The sequence below is a fragment of the Dendropsophus ebraccatus genome, chromosome 7 (assembly GCF_027789765.1).
Source record: "Dendropsophus ebraccatus isolate aDenEbr1 chromosome 7, aDenEbr1.pat, whole genome shotgun sequence".
Classification (NCBI taxonomy): Eukaryota; Metazoa; Chordata; class Amphibia; order Anura; family Hylidae; genus Dendropsophus; species Dendropsophus ebraccatus.
This window is the reverse complement of record NC_091460.1, coordinates 39,719,237-39,745,383: the sequence shown is the minus strand read 5'-3', so window position 1 is coordinate 39,745,383 and position 26,147 is coordinate 39,719,237. Positions and strand designations below refer to the sequence as shown.

At 41.4% G+C, this 26,147-nt stretch overlaps 1 protein-coding gene across 10 annotated transcripts in view; it reads right to left on the bottom strand.

The window, feature by feature from the left end:
* The window catches only part of ABLIM2 (actin binding LIM protein family member 2), a 122,565-nt gene that overhangs the window by 37,504 nt on the left and 58,914 nt on the right, over positions 1–26,147 (bottom strand). For 3 of the 10 annotated variants that reach the window (XR_011363921.1, XM_069977371.1, XM_069977373.1), the window contains exons 3-13: positions 23,404–23,587; positions 23,115–23,230; positions 21,304–21,430; positions 21,112–21,205; positions 18,920–19,007; positions 14,965–15,023; positions 11,503–11,580; positions 10,429–10,575; positions 5,263–5,295; positions 4,317–4,437; positions 1,294–1,392 (exon numbers count right to left, since the gene is read on the bottom strand). Coding sequence is in view for 9 of the 10 variants with exons in the window: in XM_069977371.1 (XP_069833472.1) it covers positions 1,294–1,392; positions 4,317–4,437; positions 5,263–5,295; positions 10,429–10,575; positions 11,503–11,580; positions 14,965–15,023; positions 18,920–19,007; positions 21,112–21,205; positions 21,304–21,430; positions 23,115–23,230; positions 23,404–23,587 (1,146 nt within the window). In the remaining variant the exon portion in view is untranslated. The remainder of the gene's footprint in view (positions 1–1,293; positions 1,393–4,316; positions 4,438–5,262; positions 5,296–10,428; positions 10,576–11,502; positions 11,581–14,964; positions 15,024–18,919; positions 19,008–21,111; positions 21,206–21,303; positions 21,431–23,114; positions 23,231–23,403; positions 23,588–26,147) is intronic. The other 7 variants (XM_069977374.1, XM_069977379.1, XM_069977375.1 and 4 more) reach the window with 5 other exon arrangements.

Genomic DNA, 26,147 nt, shown 5'->3' with positions numbered 1-26,147 from the left:
GGTATGGGCACTTAAACCCATGTGCCTGAGTCAGATAGGCAGATTAGTTGGCACTCTTAGGCCTGCACTGCCTCCTACCTGCCTCCACATTTTTGAACATTTAGCCATGAAATATTACTGCACTTGAACCAGCAGTAACCATGCATGCTGTTAGTGATTTATCAGTCTATTAGATGCAATTCACAGATCAAAGGTGAGATGGTGAGAGGGCAGAGTATGGCGATGGGGAGATTCAGTGATCATAAGGCAAAAACTGGGATGAATGATATATAACATTAATATATATATATATATATATATATATATATATATATATATATATATATATATACATACATACACAAGTAGCAATTATATATGTATGTATGTATGTGTATATATATATATATATATATATATATATATATATAGAATTGCTTATCGATCTAATAATAACTAATATTCTGTTCTGGTGCATTTTGGAGAGCAGAGCACACAGCTGAACAAACAGCATGCTGGGGTATTTCTCCTCAGTATTGGTTACTTAGTTCTAATACAAACATCTGGGCTAAAAATAGAATTTTTGCATTATTTGCCTCTCTTATGCTGCAGCTCTGCTTATTCTGATTGGCTGCCATTTATATACACAAGCCCACCACAAACCCATCAAGAGAACAGTGTATGGAGTGCATTGCAGTTCTCTACTACTCTGTTAGTAGAGTACTGGCGAAGAAACCAGCAAAAAAAAAAAAAAATTAGATATGGCCTTTATTTTTTCTTCTTCTTCTTCTTTCTACACCCCAGCTACCAAACATAGCAAACAGTGATCTCACACATAACTCTCATGCTCCAAAAGTACATGGCTGCTTTCTTTTAGCAACAGCACCACTCAGGTCTAGAGGCTGGATCTGGTATTGCAACTCCTAAGGACAAGACTGGTACTGTTTATTTATTTATTTTTTTTTTTTTTATTATTATTACTTTTTATTCTCCTACAACTCTTTTAAGCTCACAGAAAACTTTCCATATGACTAACACCATTTCAGTTCATGTTAGTCACATGTTCAAGGAGGCTTTCAGTGTTTAGTCCCTAGAGACAATGACAGAATTCCATGGACAAATGAAATGTAGGTTCAGATGGAAGAGGTGATATTTCATGGTTATAAATAACATATATAACACTAAAAGTAGATTAAAACAAATGGAGGAACATAAAAACAAAAGCCACTTCTCATGCACCCACCCAAAAAATGGACACCCAAACAATGTTCGTTAACTACAGGAATCACGTCACAATGGCATTCCTGTCCTTACCTTTGAAGAAAGGGATGTAATGATGCCTGAATGTAGATGTGGGGCTTGTATGTTGGGACAGGGAGATGCAGCTACTGGTACCGAAAGGGTCAGTACCAGCTGATAAGGCAACAAAAAAGGAAATTAATAGAATGATTTAGTTCCGTGGTGGAACTCATGCAGAATCGATAGCAAAGATACATTGCAAAGCATAGAAAATAATAGAAGCAAATGTTCTCTGCAGCTTTCTCGTTGCATGAGTCCATGTGGAGGTATCTGCTCAGCACAATATCTGATGCACTCGATGGAACTGAAGGTTTTGTTTCTTCAAAGACCGAGCCAAGGAGAAACTCAAAGCCACCACTGAGACACAAACTACTGCTTTCTGAGAGTCTAACTGGATGATACCGCCTAGGACACCCATACATAACAACTGAAGTCAACCATGAGGCCACCATGTCCTCAGATGATCTGATGGTGGGGCAATTTTGGAGCATCAAGCAAAATGTTCCATCACATCATCCATGATGATCCAATGGATAAACAACTCAATGACCAGCAAATGTCAACAAATTTCCTAGGTTCCCTTGTGTGATGTGGGTCTTGTTTCTTAGCATTCAGTGTCCTGTTTCCAGTGTTAGGGTGGATTCACATAAGTGACAGCGGATTCCATCACTCGTACCCGCTCACAGCTGCGCACGTCTCCGCCTGTGCCATAGACACCATTCTATGGACGGGTGGATTCCGCCGTCCACCGAAAGAATTGACAAGTCAGTTCTTTCGGTGGATGGCGGAATCCACCCGACCATAAAATGATATCTATGGCACGGGCAGAGACGCGCGGCAGTGAGCGGGTACAGGTGATGGAATCCACCGGAACTTATCCGCACGGATTTTGTAGTGTGAACCCACCCTGAAATGGTTGTTTCCTGCCATGGTGTCCATTAACATAATACCTCATTGCCAATATTGAGTGCCCAGTCCCTAATGTCCCCCATAAAGTATTTGCCTAGTGTTCACATAAGGCTTTGAATTTCGACTTTCTTCTGTTTCCTCCTCTGGAACCCAGAGACAGCACTGTGGTCACGTCAATCACATTAAGGCTATGCTCCCATAATGGCCACAAATAATGATGGTTATTAATCATAGGTGGCTGCCTTTTCCCAATAAATGCTGGCCCGTTCCCGTAGTGGGAACATAGCCTAAACTACCTTACCAGCTCATCAAGATATAATTTAGACTTGATTTCCTTACAATATCGCTGCAAAGAAAACATGGCCTAATGGTGGTTTATGGTTCTCTGGATCACATCATGGTAAATGAAGAAAGTTGAAAAGTTCAGTCAGATTGTATGTTCTAATGGTGCAGTGGCTATCTAGAGGATGGGCATATGATGTATATAAACATCACATCAAACACAATAAAGTAACTTTTTACCTACTAAGAGGCCACATAGACTGTAATAGAGGCCAACACAGTGTAATCACCCAGCTCTAACTCACAATCACAGATCTGGTGCTATGCAAACTTTTGACATGTCTAGAAAACATGGCAAAAGTTTGTACAAATTACAGTACTTCTTTTAACAAGATTTTTTGGAAAATGTCTGAATATAATGGAAATGTCATATGTATGCCAAAATGGCAGCTGTCATATCATGTCTTTCAGTCTTTGGAGATTTTATCACTATAAAAAACTGAAAAAAAAAAAAGGACTGAGAACATAAAGTAACCAAAAACAACCCAAAGCTCACATTTCCCTATACTAAGCGCTATGTATGGATCAATCTTTACTGGTTACATTGGCAGGCAATGGGCAAGGGACTATGAGATACATAATAATTGTAAAGGGGTAGGGTATGTTCACATAAAATTGGCGGAATTCGATGGCAGAGAATCAGCCAGCCTCAGTGTCTCAAAGTATCTCTATGGGAGTGCTCATGTGCCTCTGCGTGCGTCGCTCTCTGCTCAAAGAATTTACAAGTCAATTCTTTGCACGGAGAGCGGCGGAGCGTGAGCCCTACCATAGAGATACTGCGGGTCACACGGTGGAGAGTTCCACTGTGGAATTCGGCCAATTTTACTCAATGTAAACACTTAGGGGGACATTTACTATGGAGTCTAATGTGTGTGACTCTTCTAATGAGGATTGGTGTGTATTTTGTTCCAATATCTTGCGACTGATTTATTAAAATGTAGCACTGCTATAGTGAATGTATCTAAGTAAAAGGTCGCAAAAAATATTTACCAGGTACTGACCAGACGTAGGCCTGCATCTGTTTGTGCGACTTTTTAAAAAGTTGCAAATGATAAATTGGGGGCTAATCCGGAGTATGCAAAGTTTTGGGTGAATACTCAAATAGGCAGATAAATAAAAAAAAAGTCTCATCTAAAAAATATTCACCAGTCGCATACTGGTTCATAAATAGAACTTCAAAAATCTAATTATTCACCAAAAAATAGGCACAAAGCCCTTGATAAATTTTCCCCTTAGAGAATACACAATTACAAAAGTAAATGTAAATATAATAATTTTTGTATAATATTCTTGATTCATAAATTTTATTGATAGAATAAGATGAAACTGTGCACCCAGAGGATTATAATGCAACAGCCCTACCAAAGATGTCATCCCCTTTATATTGGTCTTGCAGCATGTACGTAGTCACCATCAACTTATTCTAGGAAAGGGGCTCATTGGATTTCACATGATCCCCTTTCATCATGGGCGGTGTTAACCCTCCTTTCCACAAGGATTACAACTTTAAAAATGACTAAAGCTTCCCAATACAATTCTTTGGAAATGGAGATGGGATGATGGCGGGACCCATACACCCAGTGCTGATGTGGCTGTGGAGACATAATCCAGTATGAGAAGGGGGATCCAACTTGTGCTTCTCCTATAGGAACCCATCCTCTGCACCAGTATTATACTCAGAACAGTCATGTAATATTCCATGTCATTCCAATGGGCATGTTGGTTATCTACAATATCTGTATATTAGCGTTGTTGATATGATAGTAATGGAGACACAGACTATTTACCTGTCCGGCTGTAGTGCTGGGGCGAATGAGACGTCGGTGTGTATCGGCCATAGCCAATGGAACCGGTGGAGCTTGGACTGGATGCCCTATACTGTTTTAATGACCGGTCATCCAGATCTCCCTTTAAAAAGAAAAAAATGAAAAACTTTTAATTTATTACATTACTACTATATTATACATTACACCTCAGCAAATCCGTCTTCTGTACAAAACAGGACATCAAACAGACATAAGGACAAACCACATGATAAAGCATATACTTATACTGAGCGCCCAATACTGCTGTATAATTGTTATAAACGTACCCTGAGGTCCATCAATGACAGTGAACACCCCCATTACTTGGTACTAGGACCATTCATGGAAGGGTACCTAATTTTGAGGCACTTTAGTCTATGGCTATTCACAAGATAGCATCCTACATACTGGAAAGAACAGACCAACATGGCCTCCATGGTCGCTAACTAATTCAATGTCTGATGCTTTATACAATAAGTCACAATTCATTTTATAATAGATGTTCTCATAGCAGAGCTTCGATAGAACAGATGAGGGCTCATTCAATGGCCACTACAGATACATATCCAGCTTTAAAGGTACCGCATACTTGTGCCACAGTAGAGAATATGGGGGCCATTCAATGACCATCACATACATGTATCCAGCTACAAATGTAGGCCATATAGGTGCCCAACCGAGGTGGGTATCATTGTATAGGATCAGTATCTATAACAGATACTTTAGGTGATTAAAGTGACCCCCCATGAGGACTAGTATGGTGGTCCCCTGTCCTTCTTTTCAAATACATTTGCAGTTTCTATGGATTGGGGAGGGGGGGTTGAGCATGTGTTGATAATTTTACACAAAATATACACATAAAATAACAATAATGATGGCTCAGCAATGAGATGTAAAAAAATAAAAACTTGTAGACATGGCCAATTACCTCTGTAGGTGTTGGGGAGAGCAACTGAGGTGACTGCAAACAGCAATACAAAATAGGAAATTAGTGAGAGGACTCCATGCAAATGGCACTGATGGGAATAAGAGTTGTTAGCATCCATGTAATGAATCATTGACAGGCAATCAATATTCATGACTCTTCCATTTACTATAACCAAGTCAGCCCAATAAATAAAATATTTGTCAAAAAAATGTAAAATGAAGAGAAATGGAGGGGTTGGCAAAGGAATTTTAGCTCATTTTGTAGGAGTCCAGTGGGCAGTCCTAGTAACTGTGAATCACTGAGCAGGACCGCCCACTGGACTCCTTCTCCCAGCATGATGAGTTTTAACTGCCATTGCAACCTGGGCAAAAAAATTGCAGTAAAATTCTAAAAATACTGATATGGTGAATTGTAACTAAAGGACTAAAGGTCAATAAATACCCTACAGACAGAGTTTTATCATTCTCCATGTCAGTACAGTCTGGTGTTGTCAGTACTGTTTAGTCGGTGTCATAGTGTTTAGGCAGAAACTCTTCTGTTAAGAGGAAAGGTAACACCCAGTAGTTAATTTATTCAAACATATCCAGGAGGAAAAACTAAGGGCCCTTTTACACGGAAAGATTATTTGACAGATTATCTGCCAAAGATTTGAAGCCAAAGCCAGGAATGGACTATAAACAGAGCAGGTAATAAAGGAAAGCCTGAGATTTATCCTCTTTTCAAATCCATTCCTGGCTTTGGCTTCAAATCTTTGGCAGATAATCTGTCAGATAATCTTTCTGTGTAAAAGGGCCCTAAGGAACAGAAGAACAGAGTTCCTAGAGTTATAGAAAGCTACATTCCACAATTTCCAATTTATGAGAAACTACTGTAATGCCGCCTTGTCCCCACCCTGCCGGCCTTAATTAACAGCTTTCTCCCTATACCCAGACCCAGAGATCTATTAAAGATAAAAAAAAATGTAAATCAACTGGTGTCAGAAAGTTATATACATATGTAAGTTACTTCTATTTAAAAATCCCCAGTACTTATCAGCTGCTGTATGTCCTGAAGGAAGTTGTGTATTCTTTCCAGTCTGGCACAGTGCTCTCTGCTGCCACCTCTGTCTGTAACAGGAAGTGCCCAGAGGAGAGGTTTTCTATGGGGATTTGCTCCGACTCTGGACAGTTACTGACACGGACAAAGGTAGCAGCAGAAAGCACTGGAAAGACTGGAAAGAATACACTATTTCCTGCAGGACATAGAGCAGCTGATGAGTACTGGAAAGTAAAATAGAAAGTTAAATAGAAGTAATTCACAAATCTTTATAACTTTGTGACACTAGTTGATTTAAAAACATTTTTTATTTCCTCTGGAGTACCCCTTTAAGTCAAGGTAAAGCATCGAGGACCTCCCCAATGACTTTTGGTTCAAGCAGCCTGAAAGTGATGACAGCTTCTCATTAAATTCGATATACAGTGGGTTTTACAGGCCGGAAACCAACCAATCAGATCCCAGTTTGTATTTTTTCTAATAAATAAATGGCTAATTTGATCAAATAAAAGGAATGGAAAAAAATGCTATCCATATAAAACAATGTCAAACATCATTTTATTGAAGCATTTTATTTTTTGTTGTCTTTTTCAGGATGCACAACAGAGGTGGTTTTTGGACGGGATGGAAGGTAAACTGTATGGAATACTACTTAGAATGCAGTCCGATGCGCTCTCTAGATAATATTTACACTCCTGCGGTCTGCAGTCATTTTTGTAGCTGTTGATTTTTTCATTTTCGCTTATTGTATTTGGCGACCTACGATACATTTATAGCATAGGCTGGGCATGTGGTTTTACTCTTGTTTTCACACTAAATATTTGTATGGCATTAAACACACAGTGACCTGTAAATGTTGCTGACTCTAGGGTTTCCTGGCCTGAGGGCTCAAAAACACATAAATCACGGATGTCACCGCTGTGAATATTGATTTAACAAGTCATAATTCAGTAAGGTTGTTCTGGCAAACAATGTTACTGCAATGTATGGGATTGATGTTACTGCAATGCATGGAAATAATACGTGTGTGTGCCGCCTCTATGTATCTGACATGTTCATAAATCTACCTTAGGTTTTTACCCCAGTTTCTGACATATAATAAATCTGCTGAACCTTACCCACTTAAAAATCAAAAAAATTGTGGCATTAAAACTGTGGGGGAGATTTATCAAACATGGTGTAAAGTGAAACTGGCTCAGTTGCCCCTAGCAACCAACCAGATTCCACCTTTCATTCCTCACAGACTCTTTGGAAAATGAAAGGTGGAATCTGATTGGTTGCTAGGAGCAACTGAGACAGTTTCACTTTACACCATGTTTGATAAATTTCCATATATATATATATTCATATTTTATTTTTTTTCCAAAAACAAGTCTTGTACAAACCATCTATAAACCAAATAACCAGTGTTCAAGACTTTATAAACCCCTCCTATAGTATATAAGACATAGACAAAGGGGGGACCTGAAGCAAGATGCGGCTAATTAATTAACTCCTTCCTGACCCCTGATTTAGTTTTTTTTGTCCATTGAGAGCATATTCTTTGCAGGACAATTTACAGGCCCACTATACTTTTCCAAACAATGTATTATATCAGTATGATTCCAATATCAACAAATTTTGTTAATTGTGCTTGTTTATGTTTGTTTGTTTTTTGGAAAATTTTTATTAGGGGAGGGATTTTTACATTTTGCAAAACCCCTAAGGGACCAATGTAAACAGTCATTTGATCTATGCTATTGTGCGATAGGCAGAGTCCTCAGGGGGCTGTGACAATTGTACAGCACCTCGGGCCACTGCACCACCAATGACATTAGATGCTGCAATCGCTATTGATTGGGACATTCCTCCTTCCCTTCTACTTTGTAATGGTGTCTTTCATTTTACCATAACATGTAAGATGGAACCCCCAAATTATTATTTATGAAGATATAAATAGGTGTAATCGTTAAAATAGAATGCAATATGGTAACATTTGGGGGGTTCCTGTGACAATGTAATGCACTATGCCGTAAAAGCGTGATACCATTATTCTATAGGTCAGTCCGAACACAACCATATGCAGGTTTACTCAGATTCTCTAATGTTTTATATATATATATATATATATATATATATATATATATTTTTTTTTTTTTTTAATGAAATCCTTTTTTTTTTTGCAATGAATTATTAAAAAAATGGGCCTATTGTGACTTATAACGGTTTTAGTTTTTCACCTACGGGGCTGTATAGGGTGTCATTTTTTGCGCCATGATCTCTTGTTTTTATTAATATCATATTTGTGTAGCTCTGACGTTTTGGTCACTTTTTATTTATTTTTTTTAAATATATAATGTAACAAAAAATCGGCAATCCTGGTGCTTTTATCCCTCTTTTCGTTTGCCATGACGATTGTTATATTTTAATAGATCGGACAATTACGCACGCTACGGTATATAATATGTTTATTTATTTTTATATGTTTTATTTATATAATGGTAAGGGGGGAGATTTTAACTTCTATTGGGGGAGGGGCTTTGGGGTACTTATAAAAACATTTTTACTTTTTTTTCTTATTTTTATAATTTTAAGTCCCCCCTGGGGGACTTCCACACGCAATACTTTGATTGCATACACTGATCATTGCTATGCCATAGGCATAGCCTCGATCAGTGTAATAGGCGCTCTGCTCATTAAGCCTGCCTGTGGTAGAGCGCCGATCAGACCACACGGAGGAAGGTAAGAGACCTCCAACGGACTGCCCCTGTTACTTACACTTAAACACTTAAGGGGTTAATGACACGCTGCAGCACGATCGCTGCAGCCTGTCATTAACGGTGAGGGCCGGGCTGCTCACTGCAGCCAGCCACCACCTCCTATGAAGCGTGCTCTGCTCCGCAGCGCACTTCATGGCAAAGGATGTACCGGTGCACCCAGGGTCGTCTGGGGACAGTCATCCATGGCGTACCGGTACATTCTAGGTCGCCTAGGGGTTAAACAGATAAATAACCAGCACTTAAGTGATCTCTGAAGGCAATCAATACTGACAGGTGTCAGATGCAGATAACAGCTGACATCCACCAGAGTGTGGGCTCGGCTCGCCGTAACTGTTTGTCATGGGTTAGGAAGGGCTTAACTGGTGCCTACTTATTCTGCAGGCTGCTCTTCCTGTTGCATGGGACGATTATCGTGCAAAAAATTGTTACATCGGTTCAATTTAAACGATAATCGCCCTGTGTAATTGCAGGCGACGATTGAAAAATCGTTTGTGTGTTGTTGATCGTTGATTTAGATCTGAACCTAAAATCATCATCAATCGTTCACAAATGGTTCGCTCTAATTCCACATTCGTTCGCTCAAGTTCCGCATTTGTTCACTAATCGTTCAGTGTAATTGCATATTGTTCATTGTTTTGCTGGGATCAGAAGGAATAAACGATCGCAATAACGATCATAGTAACGTTTATAACTAATGACTTCCCAGTAATATGGTGAACGGGCGCCGCTGTAAAATTCTGCCTGTCCCATTATTTCAATGGGATTTCTCAACCGCCTCCACTCTCCATGTCAACTCTAAGCGGAGAACGGAGGCGCGCGAGAAATCGCATTGAATCAAAGGGGACAGGCAGAATTTCAAGCAGCATCTGTGGTAGGCTTGAAATTCCGCCTCTTTTGCTCTGTGTGAGCGGGTCCCTAGAATTAACTTCATGGAAGAGGAGAAAGAAATTAAAAAATGGTAGGCCATACTGTGTACTGAGGCGAAGGCTTGGGGGAGAGCCAACAAATGGGGCAACATGTATTATTCATAATCTGTATATAGAGCACCAACATAATCTATCATCATTGCAAATAATAAAAAAAGGACCTTTCATCCTATTTAAAAGGGACTGCTGTAATATTAGGACTACTTTAAAAAACGAACAAAAATGACCAGAGTTGATTGGCTTTACTGGGTTAAAGGGGTCTGCCCACTGGGATATGTGAATCTACTACCTGGCATGGAGAGGTATCATGATCCTCTCCATAAATAACTACTCTAGCAGCTGGGATATTTATTTACATGGGGCAAGTGGTGGTTTTCCTGGAGTTACCCCTTAACACCTCTATATCATCCATAGCTTTTCACACAGTATTAGTAAACCAGTTCCAGTACCTCCCCATAACTATGCCTGTCGTCTGTTGAGTAACTGATGTATGGAGAATAGGAGATCATATCGGGACGGTCAATATTATAGATGGCTTTATTTTTGGGAAGAGCCGCCAAATCCTTGTAGTCAATAATCTCATCTCCAAGTTTTGCCTAAGAAAGAAAGGAAAGAAAGAGAAGAAAGACAAGTAAGAGTGGAAAACAGGGCAGATAAAAACTGTGAAACAAAGAGAAGCTGATGCTTAAAGGGAAATAAAGAGTAAGGGTAGAGAGTAAGGGTATTAATGCTGGGCCAAAGATACCAATGACAAAATGGAGGTCGATCTATAGCAGTGGGCCTTACTGTACTTATATTTCATATGGAGGCATAAAAAGGATTGTTCTATTACATACTCTATGAGATGCCATATGTATTGAGATTTATGAAGCATTGCCGATGCCAGTGAAAGCCTCTCTTTCTTGTTCTCAATCACAAAAATCTGAATGCCGTACAAGACACTGCAAATTGTAGATGGTGAGAAACCTGTATATACTACTTCAGGCTAGTCAGAAATTTTCGGACCACTGAGACATATTTTTCTCCTCAGGAAACCTTATTTTTCCCTAGCCTGTAGGGTTATAGATCTGCCCCTCTATGCCAATATTGAGCACTTCAGTCTGAAATATGTTTTGATATCTATCCACTTCACGGGCAAATATTGTCCACCTATCACTCATACCTACATGTCATACTGGTTCATCCTACTTAAAGGGGTTATCCAGCCCTACAAAAACATGGCCACTTTTCCCCCTACTGTTGTCTCCAGTTCAGGTGCAGTTTGCAATTAAGCTCCATTTACTTCAACGGAACTGAGTTTCAAAACCCCACCCAAACTGGAGACAACAATAGGGGGAAAGTGGCCATGTTTTTGTAGCGCTGGATAACCCCTTTAAGATGTCATAAAGTGAGAACAAGCTGTTAAAAAATCTCTCTGTAGAGATGCAGTGCCGCAGTTAATTGGGACATATACAATATAAAACAATACAATACAAATGTCCCTAAAAATATAGAAAAAGTAATAGTCATAAAAAAAACCTCACATAAATGACCCTGCTTGGAGATCCAGATGTGCTCGAGGCTGGAACTGAGATGATACTCTCTGAGGACGTTCTTGTCTCCTGGATAGTAAAGATGGGAAGTTTCAGATTAAGAAGAACATGTCAGCTGAGAAAAAGTCATGCTGAATAATCAACACTTTTATAGTTAGGCCTAACCTGCCGTATTTAAAGGGAATCTGTCAACAGTTCTGACCTGTCCTAAACGGATATAACCACTACTGTATATAGGGGCAGGAGTGATCAGATCATATCCGTGTAATCCTGTGCCATATGGGAATTAGTTTAGACGTGTCCACTGAGCATTTCTCCTGCAGGTCAGTGTCCCGCCATCTGGGTGCATAATTCCCATCTAGACTTGATTGACGACTTGCAAGAGGATAGTGGCTGATGCTAAACACCCACCAGACACTTCTTCTATTTCGCATTGGAGTTGTTAGAATTTTTTTTTCCCAAGGACTGGGGGGGGGGGGGGGGGGGGTAATGGTGTGTGGATTCTTTATGCTCTGCAATGCTCCACTGGGAAATAAATATGCAAAGTAGCTCTCCTCCTGAAGTAGAAAAGAGCAGGTGCCTCCTATGGAAAGTGGCGTTCCTGCAGGTTTGGAGCGCTCCAGCAGCAGAAGCATTACCCCCTCAAACAAACAAGGGCATTTCTGCTGGTTAGCCAGAGCCAGCACCATCTTTTGTACCGACTGCCCCCACAACAGCTGTCTACAGATGGGTAACTGCAACCTTTGGAGGAGATTCTGGCTTGGCTAATAATCCCCTAGTTGTGTTCCAAGGCCTTCTTCCCCTATATCAGGTGGTCCGACTCCCTCATTTTACCAGAAACTGATGACAACTCATGCCATCCGTTGTTGGACAGCATAGAAGAGTGCTGCACTATTTGTTCCTCTGCCTGACCTGTACAACGATCTGGCTTCCAAATTCAAGCTTCAGATTGTCTGAACCACCTATTCAAATGAATGGGATCAGTTACCCTCCAGTGCTTTGCTACTGCCCCAGGGAAATGGAGCTTGGTTGGGGCTTTGTAAGGGTCATGCAATGATTTGCAGGAAATTACATCCATCTACTGCACTAGGTGGCACCAGAGTGCCAGCCCTTATCCTTGTAGAGAAGGGTTACAGTGATTATGGGGGTAAAAACTTATCACAGATTCCTTTTAAAGTCAGCGGCAGGTTCATCATCAAATAGGTACAGTATATACCATGCTGACGAATAGGTTTAGAGATGCGACATCACAAAGGATGCTTAGACAACTGTGTTTATGAGTTTCTGTGAGGTAAGCTGTTGTGACATTACAGGTGGGTATCTGTGAGGTAAGCTGTTGTGACATTAGGTACAAATAGGTACAGTATATACCATGCTGACGAATAGGTTTAGAGATGCGACATCACAAAGGATGCTTAGACAACTGTGTTTATGAGTTTCTGTGAGGTAAGCTGTTGTGACATTACAGGTGGGTATCTGTGAGGTAAGCTGTTGTGACATTAGGTACAAATAGGTACAGTATATACCATGCTGACGAATAGGTTTAGAGATGCGACATTACAAAGGATGCTTAGACAACTGTGTTTATGAGTTTCTGTGAGGTAAGCTGTTGTGACATTACAGGTGGGTATCTGTGAGGTAAGCTCCTTAAAGCGACTCTGTACCCGCAATCTGCCCCCTCCTAACCGCTTGTACCTTTGTATAGCTGCTTTTAATCCAAGCTCTGTCCTGGGGTTTGTTCGGCAGGTGATGCAGCCCTGTGTCAAACTGATATGGCCTAAAGTGTCTGTGCCCTAGGCTTGCACCGCTTCTCCATCCCTCCCCCCGACCCTCTCTACCATTAGGAATGTCCCTATTCATTACTTGTCTGAACACTGCACAGGTGCCTTAATGATCCAGCACATGTGCATTGTTCAGACAGGTGATAAATAGGAGAAATCCTGCCTGGGGCATTCCTAATGGTGAAGAGGGCGGGGAGGAAGGACAGAGAGGCGGTGCAAGCCTAGGGGACAGACACTCTAGGCCACTCCAATTTGACACAGGGCTGCAAGTTTAAATGTTGTTTTGTAGGACAATAACTGCATCACCTGCCGAACAGAGCCCAGGACAGATCTTGAATTAAAGGCAACGGTACAGGCGATTTGTGGGGGGCAGATGCTTTAACATCACAGGTGGGTTTCTGTGAGGTAACTGTCTTGACATCACAGATGGGTTTCTGTGAGGTAAGCTGTTGTGACATCACAGGTGGGTTACTGTTAGGTATGCTTCTCTGACATCACTGATGGATTTCTATGAGGTAAGCTGCTGTGACATAACAGGAAGTGACATAATAGGTAGGTTGCAGTCAAGTAAGCTGCTTTCATGTAAAAGTAGGGTAACCACTGTGACATCACAAGTAGGTTTCCCCCAGCTAACATGGTGTGACACGATAACTAGTTGTAGTCAGGTAAGCTGCTCTGACCACACACAAGTTTCTTTCAGGTATGCTACTGTGACATCACAACATAACAGTGTGAGTTAACAAGTGAGTTTCCAGCAGGTAATATGGTATGACGTGACAACTAGTTTCAGCTGCATACAGTACACAGATGTGACATCACAACTAACAGGTGGAAACTGCTGTGACATCATAGGTGAGTTCTGTGACATCAGGTAAGCTCAGGTATGGACATACCATATGTATCATCAAATAAGCATATGGGAGTTTAGGCGCCAATATACTTTTCCAGTACTGAGGTCCCCTGTTGATTATGTCCACCCCTGTATTATTAGCCATGTGTGGCAGGACCTTAGGAATAAATAACTAGGTTTATGCACTTTTTATATGATTTGCTAATCACATGTTCTCATTGAAGGATCCTTTTGGCTTTTACTTTCTTATTCTCTTCAGGAACTTTGTCAGTCAGTGAATGGAGATTCTATTGTAGGCCATAGACCTCAGTATACAGTCAGTGAATGGAAACATATTCTTGTACATACAGAGAGAGAGTGAGTGTGGGGAGAGGGAACACGTGGTCTGTACGGAAACGTATATAAAGTGTGGTTAAGGTTATCTGAAGGTGTAAAATCCAACGGTTGCCGCTGGCAGGCTGTCTGTACCGAGAGGTCTGGATAATTCAGGGATGTGCGGTGCTCAGGGGGACCTCAACAAATTAAAGGGGCTATCCAGAGCTACAAAAACATGGCCACTTTTCCCCCTCTCTTGTCTCCAGTTCAGGTGCGGTTTGCAATTAAGCTCCATTTACTTTAATGGAACGGAGTTCCAAACCCCACCCAAACTGGAGACGAGAGGGGAAAAGTGGCCATGTTTTTGTAACGCTGGATAACCCCTTTAATTGTTTTGGGATATAGTTCCCTGCTGTTGCCCCATGTGCTTTTATTACCTGCATTTATTCTGGATCCTGCCTATATTTTGATTATATATATTACCAGATTACTATATTAACCATTTACCTTGCTTCTCTCTTCAGTTTTGGCAGCTTGCCTGCAGATCGGATGCCATATTGAATTTCCTATGCAATAAGCAAAACATACAGGATTAATGTAGAATATTTTTACTTTATTCACCAACAGCAAACAGAGATACTAATAATAGAAATTTCAATGCAAAGTATATTAACCAAGTTCCAGAACTTATAAACGATTTAAAGGGATTGTCTAGTTTAGAAAGCCATTTACAAATACACAAATGTTGCTTCATTTTAGCAGGTGTCCATTAATGGAGGAGGTCCCTCCACTTATGGGGTCATCAAGGCTTAGAAAAACGTGGTCACCTTATTCCACAAACAGCACCACTCTTATAGCTCACTTCCATTCAAGTGAATAGAGCTGAATTGTAAAACTACACACAACCTGAGGATAGGGGTGGCGCTGTTTTGACAAGAAAGTGGCCCTGCTTTGTTACAATCCTAGATGACACTATAAAAGACCCTTATTTATCTGACAGAATTGAAAGCAACTGCAAAGAGCTTTTATTACCCTGGAGAACATATTTGTGTATTACATTGACAGTAAATTGAGTTCTGTGGTTAGGCTATGTTCACACACAGTATTTTCTGCTCAGTATTTCGGTCCTCATATTGCAACCAAAACCAGGAGTGGATTGAAAACACAGAAAGGCTATGTTCACACACACTGTTGAAATTTAGTGGATGGCCGTCATTTTATGACAGATAACTGCCATTATTTCATAAGAACGGACAATGTTTTAAAATAACGTCAATTATTTGCCATTAAATGGTAGCCATCCACTGAATTTTAACAGTGTGTGAACAGAGCCTTTCTGTGTTTTGAATCCACTCCTGGTTTTGGTTGCAATATGAGGACCAAAATACTGAACCTGTTGTAACCTAATGGCAGCAGAAGTGATTTTCCTTATTTCCCCCTTATTACCTATACAGTGGTACCTCGGTTCTCGAACTTAATTGGTTCCGGGAGGCAGTTTGAGAACCAAGCAGTTTGAAAACCGAGCAGTGTCTTCCCATAGGAAATAATGTAAATGTGATGAATTGGTTCCAGCAGCCACCAATAATTCCCTACAATACTCATTTATTACACTGATAAGTGCTCAGTATAATGACTACAGTACAGTACAGGACAGCACTATACTGTACAGGATATTAAACATAAGAAATGTTCATCAGAACCAGCAATTATAGTACAGTAGTCACCAACTCCTCACCCATCCTTTACTGTATAGCATCCCCCCCCATCCCAGCACTGTAATGTATGGGAGATGGTGGTGCACTGCCTGTACTACTACTGCACTGTATATGCACTCCAGCAGTCTTATACAGCACTGTACTGTATGTGAAGCCTCACCACTGCTTAACTCGCCAGGTACAACCCACCATCCACGCTCGCAAAAATGTTTGAAAGATGTTCGAAAGCCGAGCAAAGCTCGAATTCCAAACACTACTTCTGGGTAAATTTTCGTTCAAATACCAAGCAGTTCGAGTTCCAAAGCGTTCGTATATATTGTGGGGGAGATTTATCTTAACTGGTGTAAAGTAGAATTGTCTTAGGCGCCTATTCCAAAGGAGCGATAATCGGACGAATCGGCCCCATTCGGCCCGATTCGGACGATTTTCGCTCTGTGGAATAGAGAGAACAATCAGCCGATGAACGTGTCATCGGCTGATCGTTCATTTAGGCCACCAGCGCATTGCTACGGTATACGAATAGCGGTGCGCGGCGGTGACCGACGATTTCAGCAGAACCATACATTACCTGTCCGGGCTGCAGGTCTTCTTCTCTCGGTCCCGCGCGGCAGCATCGGCTTCGGAGCGGGGCTGTCTGAACTGACAGACCGCTAAGCCAATCACTGGCTGGGACAGTTTTCCCTAGCAACCAATCAGATTCCACCTTTCATTTTCCAAAGAATCTGTGAGGAAAGAAAAGTGGAATCTGATTGGTTGCTAGGGGCGACTGAGCCAATTCTACTTTACACCAGTTTGATCAATCTCTCCCTGTATCTCTATTTATATGTGTGGCCAACATAATAGTTCTTCCAGATCCACCATTTATAAAATGACTATGGTCAGGAATAACCTAGCGCAGTTCAGTTTCCGGACAGCGTTATTGGAATAGTTTCACGTCACAGGTTTTGCTTTTAGCAGTGATGGATAAAATAAGACAAGGTCTTGTAATTCAGGAACATTGCAGTAATGTCCGGCTGTTTCCAAATATAACATCTGTTTCTAACAATTGCATTGGCTATATACAGGTCTATCCACTATTTATAGTCAGGAAGCAGCGGAGTCAGCTCTGGGGTATTGTTTAACACTGTCCTGATCCACTGATCGTGAAGTGTATCCAATAGCTATAAAATAAATAAATAAATATATATATATATATATATATATATATATATACACAACTTTGTCCTATATCTTCTTTACCTATTTACCTATTTATTGCCCTTATAGTGGTTATCCAGGATTGGAACAATCACAGATACTTTCTTGCAAAAACAGCGCCAACCCTGTCCTCAGTTTGTGTGCAGTATTACAATTCAGCACACGCCAAAAAGACAGAAATGGCTGCACATCGCACCCATGGCTGACACAAAAGCTTATTCAGCTACATTTAAAACCAACATCAGAAGTTAGTATATAATTTGGCCAAACCATATTGCCTCATGTACCACGTGCAGGTCTTCTGATACACATGAGTCCCTAACCAAAACACATCACTGTGCCGGTAAGCGACCACAATCCCCGCATTACGTGCGCAAGCAGAGAAGGGGGGCCATGGAATGGCCCTGCAACCCCATTGTCACAGGACCAGACCCTAAAGGGCCCCCCCGAACCCCGCAGGCGCCACCGGCGGAAAAAGTGGATGCCAAGCAACACAAGTGTGAACAAGTTCTTACCTCTCTCCATTCCTCTGCAGGTAGAATGGGAGAATACTGGGAGATCCTCCCCTTATGTACACAGGTGCTTCCTGCTAATTTGGTTCACATGGGTCCTGTGACAATGGGGTTGCAGGGCCATTGCGTGGCCCCCCTTCTCTGCTTGCGCACGTTTTGCGGCGATTGTGGTCGCTGACCGGCACAGTGAAGTTTTTTTGGTTAGGGACTCATGTGTATCAGAAGACCTGCACGTGGTACATGAGGCAATATGGTTTGGCCAAATTATATACTAACTTCTGATGTTGGTTTTAAATGTAGCTGAATAAGCTTTCGTGTCAGCCATGGGTGCGATGTGCAGCCATTTCTGTCTTTTTGGCTTGTGCATATTTTATGTATTCTGTCCCTTTTTTTATTGTGGCTAGCACTCGTGCTTTGTAAGACCCATGTAATCCAAATTAGCAGGAAGCACCTGTGTACATAAGGGGAGGATCTCCTAGTATTCTCCCATTCTACCTGCAGAGGAATGGAGAGAGGTAAGAGCTTGTTCACACTTGTGTTGCTTGGCGTCCACTTTTTCCGCCGGTGGCGCCTGAGGGGTTCGGGGGGGCCCTTTAGGGTCTGGTCCTGTGACAATGGGGTTTCAGGGCCATTCCGTGGCCCCCCTTCTCTGCTTGCACACGTTTTGCAGGGATTGTGGTCGCTGACCGGCACAGTGAAGTTTTTTTTGGTTAGGGACTCATGTGTATCAGAAGACCTGCACGTGGTACATGAGGCAATATGGTTTGGCCAAATTATATACCAACTTCTGATGTTGGTTTTAAATGTAGCTGAATAAGCTTTCGTGTCAGCCATGGGTGCGATGTGCAGCCATTTCTGTCTTTTTGGCTTGTGCGTATTACAATTCAGCTCTATTCACTTCAAAGGAGTTGAGCTGCAAAATCATCCCCAGACTGAGAACAAGAGTAGTGTTTTGTCTGAAAGAAAGCAGACATGCTTTTCTAAACCTGGACAACCCTTTTATTGTGGTCTGTGACCATCGTATGACCATACGCTCACCTTGCAGGTACATCTCTTCCCCCTCGGCAAACATCTGGTTGCAACGGACACATCGTGCACAGGTTGGGTGATAGTGTTTCTCTCCGGCCTACAAGGAAGCAGTGGGAATTGTTATAATGGCCTTTCTTCAATTCTTATTTATACATGAGTTACATATATGTTGCAGTATTACCAGTAATATCATGCAGCTATTGGCCCCCACATATTGGCGTGGTTTTGCCTGCTAGATCGGCGCTCATTTACTGGACGTATTAGACTGCCCGATAATCGGACAGTAAGGGCTGCATGGACATCATTAGCGATGTCCATGCAGCCCTTGCCCAAACACCTGACACCTTACCTCTCCCCGATCCCAGTCTTCTCTCCTGTGCTCTGCAGCTGCTGCGTCTGAGCAGCTGTCAGCTGGCCACTCAGGCAATCACAGGCCGGGTAACGTTTCAACCATAGGGCATGGGTGACTTTGAAAATGCAGTAATGTGTTGCGGTCCGTAGGTTTTGTGTATAGATCACCGCAAAGTTTGTGTTCCTCTATGTAAATACTGATGTCTAGAAAGCTGAGGGATGTAGGAAAAAATTCCCTAGTAAATTTGATATCAAAGTTGTAGCTCAGAACCTGTACAGTTATCTGGAAGGAAGACATAGCTGCTTTCTTCCAAAAACAGCACCACTCAGTATGTGCTCAGTTTGTGTGGTACTGCAGCTCAATTACATTAAAGTATATGGATCTGAGTTGTAATACCAAATATAACCTGAGGTCAAGTGTGGCGCTGTTTCTGGAAGAACGCAGCTCTACTTTTCTAATCCTGAATAACCCATTTAAAGGGGTTATACCTGGATTAATGGTTATCAGCATGATATCCTCTATCCTGGGGATAAGGGATGACCTTGAGAGATGGGAATACCTTTTTAAGAAAATTCCTCAGATATCTGTTTTACTTTGCTTGCAATCTGTTAAAACTGTCAATGAGGTGTTTCCCTATAAAATATCCAATCAGTGCTGATGGTGTCAGGACACACCCTGTTGACAAGGGCAATGGGTAACACCCAGTTGGCAATTTATACATACATTTCCGTGCAGAGAAATGAAAAAATGCAGGCAAAATTCAAGATGATCCTGAGTACATGTTAGATAATAAAAGCAAGCCTGTCACATTACTACAGGGTTCACAAACTTTCTTACCCACTGTATATATACAGCAGTGGGCACAAACATCAGTCTCTTGTGTCTATCCAGAATCACAATGTCAGCCCTCACCTATTACTTAGCCTACAGGCTGCGGGGAGGGGGGTCCTGTCATTTGCCACAGTCGCCACATCTTACAAACCAATTTTAGCCTCATCTGCTGGAAACCAAGACTGGAGAAGCAGCTGGCTCTTAAATCTTTACATATCGGGGAATAACGTGAAAAATAAATGAGAATGTCAGACTCCCTACTAGGCATGAAAGGCCTGAAGATGTGTCATGAAATATTACAGAACATAAAGGAGAAATTTTTAGGCTGCAGAATTAAGAGTCCGGGGTCTGTGTTTTTGGATTGTGGGAGGAAACAAAGAGCCTGGAGGAAACCTGAAAATATAGCATTCCTCAGTCCACAAGGTATCGATTCCACCCATCAGAATCATACTGTCCTAAGGGGTTCAACACAGTGGGGGCAAAACAAATCCAAAACCAAAATGGCCCCAAACCAGGTATATATGATTACAGTGCAGTCATATCCAGTGACTACAGGGGATGGAGTAATTCAGTTTCCCTTTCTTCTCCCTCCAGTTTAGACTACCATGTCTTCCAATCATGACTCGTCTCAGCAGCAGAGTTTTTTGCCGACATATCTTTGACTCCTCACTTTTTCAGCACACTCCCTATCTATTCTTTACCCTCTACACAAACCCAATAAAAGAGGACCTATAACCTGGGGGGCCCCATTATTTGAGTGGATCTGCACTGCTGACACCTGTGCCCCCCTGCAAGCTTTACATCTATGCTACCAACTTTTATGATATGTCGGCGAAAGATACGCTGCAGATTTTGCTAGGAAACTGCAGTGCATATGGTCCATGTCGGCTTACCATAAAGGTGGGTAATGAGTTGATTGTCAATGACTATAGATTATAGTGACCCCAGTCCAGTGCTATAGGGGCTTGTATGAATATATAACCATAATCTATAGTAATTACTTTCTTGGTGGGGTTACCTCGAGCACTCGGCCGGTGATAAACTTCTCACAGTGATCACACTTTATGCCGAACATAGCATGGTAGTCCATTTCACAGTAAGGAATCCCATCTCTGCAATACAGACAACACAATAAGACTTAACAGCAGCCATAGGTGGCTATAATGCAGGATCAGTAACCCATGTTGGTCTGTGATGCACCAATACTTACTTGCTAATATATTCCGCCTTTAAGTGGACACCGCAGGTCTTGCATTTGAAACAGTCCAAGTGCCAATGTTTTTCCAGGGCAACCAATGACTGACCATTTTTTATTTCCAGGCCGCATCCACCACAGTCTGTAAATGGTGGAAAAAAGGTAATTGTTAGCCTGATGGTATAAGATTTATGGTATAACCTGAGAAAGCTCACAGTTAATTGACTGTATGTCTTCCATTACAGAATTTAAAAAAAAAAAAAAACATTTGCAGCTTTCTTCCCAAAACAGCGCCAACCCTGTCCTCAGGTTGTCTGTGGTATTACAACTAAAAGATTACATAACATTTAAGGATCAGAGGCTGTATTATAGGATCTAAATTCTGCAAAATGCTGAGCAGTTGCATAGCATTATAAAAATATAAGCACCAGGCTTGCAGATAATATATCGCAGAGTGTACAGTACATGTCATTCAGTAGGCTTTACATATTTACCAATTCATCCCTGCTCTGTGTGTGTGTGTGAGATCTAATGACTTATCTAGTAAACTTCCCCCCGCTGTGCCCCCAGTCCATTCCACATCTGCTTCCCAGCACTCACCAAACATTTGTTCCCTGGATCCATTTACTGAAGCTCCATTAACCTCATCCAGCTAAACCTATCTAGAATCCTAATGGCTAATACATGCTACAATTAACACATACTAGTTTTTTTGTTGTTGTTTTATGTGGTGTTGAATATAATATATAGGTTTTACTTTACCCTTTCATCCCCTCTAAATTTGCTAACAATTTGCAGCAGAGAAAATCTGCAGTATGTGAACATACCTTATACTACCATTAGGGGATGATGTAGAGACCTTTGGTTTCCCTGGAGTATTATTGTAATATACAGTATGGGCATCTACCACACAATTTTGTTTTGATGTAGCAGTGCTAAGCTTGTCAAAGTGACATTAAAAGCTATGATAACCTTTGCAACCAAGGCTTCTTTATTACTCCAATGCATCTAAAATAAAAATGAAGCAGCTAGCCTAATCTATCTTCTGTGTAGACAAACCCTGTGAAGTCTAATGTAACTTTATTAGGGTAACACCCTTCTCTCTGTTAAACGTACACCAGCAAGATAATAAACTGATGGACCTGACTACACAAGGTGTGCTGTAGTCTGTAACCATGGAGACGCCAAGGTCTGCATAGATGCTTTTTACACTAAACATTTTTTTCCTGCATAACTGATTAATAAATTATCATTATTATTATTATTATTATTATTATTATTATTATTATTATTATTTTAAAGCATTGGGACAGTAAATAAAACGCATGTAAAAGTGGATTTAACTCCTGAGTGACCACCCAATTATTCAGGCTTAGAAAAACAAACATGTCTGCTTTCTTCTAAGAACACCACCTCTTGTGTCCTCAGTTTGGATGGGGGGGTTTTCTAGCTCAGTTTCATTAAAGGGAATTGAACTGAATTGTAATACCTCACACAACCTGAGCACAGGGGTGGTGCTGTTTTTGCAAGAAAGCAGCTGTGTTTTTTCTAATCCTGGATTAATTTCTTGTTTATACGCTATACCTTAAAGGGCTATTTCTATGTCAAGAAGATATCTGCTATCCATAGGATAACAAACTGATCAGTGGGATCAGTGCTCAGCAATGTTCAGAAGTCCCATAGAAACTGAATGGAGTACGGACCAAGCATGTGTGGCATGCTCCGTTGATTCAAGGGACAATAACAAGCCAACCCCTTCTCAGGATCTATGGGAGGGGGGATACATATTTGGGATAGGAATATTAAGTAACCAACAAAAAACTTACTTCTCAGTGACTGGATGGAGAAATTGCTGTTGCCAACAGTGGGGGAGACAGTACATTTTTCGCACACACATGACTTGCCATTAAAAGTGACACGATCACCAGGAGGGAATGGGTTTCTAGAACACAGAAGATGTATATATTAGTGGAAAGGAAACTATGAATTCTAGAACTGCTCCTTGTGTTAAAGTTGTATGGTTCCATAATGGTTACTGATAAAAAGTTTTTTGAGAAGTGCCACTGCCCCCTCTGCACAATCTTAACCTAGGGCCACCATAAAGACCACCCTTACCTGCATATAGCACATACGAAGCAGCAGGGGTGGTAGGTTTTTCCGAGTGCAGACACCACCTCTCCCTCTATAAACTCATCGCAACTGAAGCATCTTGTTCCGTAGAGTTTCTGATAATCCAGAGTACATATGTAATCTCCCTGCCGTACAAAGAATCCACCCTGGGCCAGATCGCAGCTGCAAACTAAAAGAAGGGGGGAAAAAAGTTCACTATTAATAGTGACTAGTGAACACATCTCACCCTGACACTAGTAGCTGTATCACCATCATTGTTAAATCATGGATGATGAAGTTGTGACAAAATGAGACATGTTTTATTTCAGAGAGAAGAGGGAATTCAGTTGAGCTAGCGCACTGCCATCTTGGCCACTAGGTGTCTCACTTTCCCACTGTCCACTGCCTGTTGTCAGGGGAAATTTGACTGTAGTTACGGTGAGACAAAGCACAAAACACTGGAAGTGGAGATAGCTTCTGGGCAGGGGAAGGAGTGAGCCTGAGAAAGCCTGGGATGTATAAATGTTAGCTGAGCTAAAGATGATCCACAAAGGTAAATCAAGGCTTTTCTCTCATCTCTGACCACCTATAAAGATCAGGGAAGTTTCCCTTAGTCTAAATAGCAGTCTTCCTACTGCTGTATGTCCACAGTTATGCAGTGTGATCCTTCTCCCCTCCTTTTAGCCTCTCAGTGCTTAGTGTAACCCCTTCCTTGCTGCTGCTGTTTCTTGCATGTCTGCTCAAATAGCACCTAGCAAACCCAGCGCATCAGTAACCCCTTCTCTCTTCATTTTTCCATCTATAGTTCTGTACCCGTGTAAATCCTTCTCCAGCACAAAGTCAGTCTGCTTAGTGAACTTTCACCAACACTATGTAATGGCATAGTAGTAAGAACTGAGTGTTATGCTGTGCTGTCCTTGGCTAGGCAACTGAAAGGTAAATGTAAATGTAAAGTTGTAAGTTTATTTCTTACTAATAAATGATTCTAGATAATGAATAATAATTCTAGAATTATTATTACCTCCCAGGTTTTTATATCGTGTATTTGTCTGACAAGGCTTAGTACCAGAATCTTCATGCATCACTGCATTGGTGGCTGCAGGGGGTTCAGTGAATATGAGCAATTATTACCTTATGCTTTTCCTTAATTCACCTTCTGCTCTGTGTCCCCTGAGCTATTTTTTGCTCTATACTCATTGTGAAGTTTAGACTTTAGTCCTGTATATCTCTGCAAATCCAATATCTTCCAGGACATCATAGCAGACTTCTCCGCTCTTGTAAACATTTGTCGAAATGTGTCAGTGCAGGTTAAAGTGTTTCTAAATAAACTGGTGACAATATAACTTCTAATTCAAAATCACAAGTCTTCCAGTACTTATCAGCTGCTGTACGTCACACAGGAAGTGATGTATTCCTTCCAGGCTGACCCAGTGCTCTCTGATGCCACCTCTGTCCATAACAGGAACTGTCCAGAGCAGTAGCAAATCCCCATAGAAAACCGCTACTGCTTTGGACAGTTCCTGTGACGGACAGTGGTGGCAGCAGAGAGCACTGTGTCACACTGGAAAGAATTCACCACTTCCTTCAGGACATATAACAGCTGATAGGTACTGGATGGTTTAGTTTTTTTTTTTTCAAATCTGTATAATTTCTGCCAACAAAATAGTTTTCCTCCGGTGTCACCAATGGCTGTGTAAAGAACTGCAGGGCTGCACAAGCCCTAGTCCTGGCCCACAAGCCCAGTTACATATCCCTGCACACCTGCACGCAGTGTTAGTCATACTGAACCTCCCCTGATGTGATGTCTATTCTAATACATGTTAGCCTCAAAATAGCTATCACACTTGACGTATTGGCCTATGTCAGTAGCACTGCAGCCGCAGCACAGTGTAGGAGAGCAAGTCAATATAACTGTCAATCGCTGTGTGCTCTGCTCCGTGATGCCATGCTGACACAGGTTCCCCAAGTATTTTGTCTATTCTAATGCTAACATGCATTAGAACAGATATCAAGGGAGGCTCAGCAAATCAATGGGTGTGCCCAGAAATCAATTAACCATTGATTTTCAGGCACACTAATCGATTACCGACCGTATTCGGTTGATATCTGCCGTTACGGACTATAATCGTCTTGTATAATAGAGGGCAACAAGGGTTTTTTCTATTCATCACTTGTCTGAACACTACACAGGTGCCTTAACAATCCAGCCCATGCGCCGTGCTGACACAGGTGATGAATATGAGAATATCTGCCTGGGGCATTCCTAATGATGAGGAGGGCGAAGAGGAGGGATGGAGAGGTTGTGCCAGCCTAATGCACAGACATTCTAGGCTACACCAGTTTGGCAAAGGGCTGCAAGTTTAAAAGTTGTTTTTTAGGACAATAACTGCATCACCTGCCGAACGGACCCCAGGACAGATTTTGGATTAAAAGCAGCTATCCGAAGGTACAAGTGGTTTGGGGGAGACAGATTGTGGGTACAGAGTCGCTTTAAATAATGTTCCTGTGGCCCATATGGCAGCATCGGCCGGAGGAACATGTAAAACAGCTGGCGTTTTTTTTGACACAGCCGTTGTTTGCAGTGTCAAACAACAGCTGCTGTTTTACGCAGTGTGAACATAGCCTAAAATGTAAAAAATTTACATTTTCTCTAATAACATGAAATTATACATAGGAGCCCTATGAGTGGAAACACTGTAGCACAAACTCATGTGGATGAACTGTTACTGGTTCTCAGATTCTCACTGTGA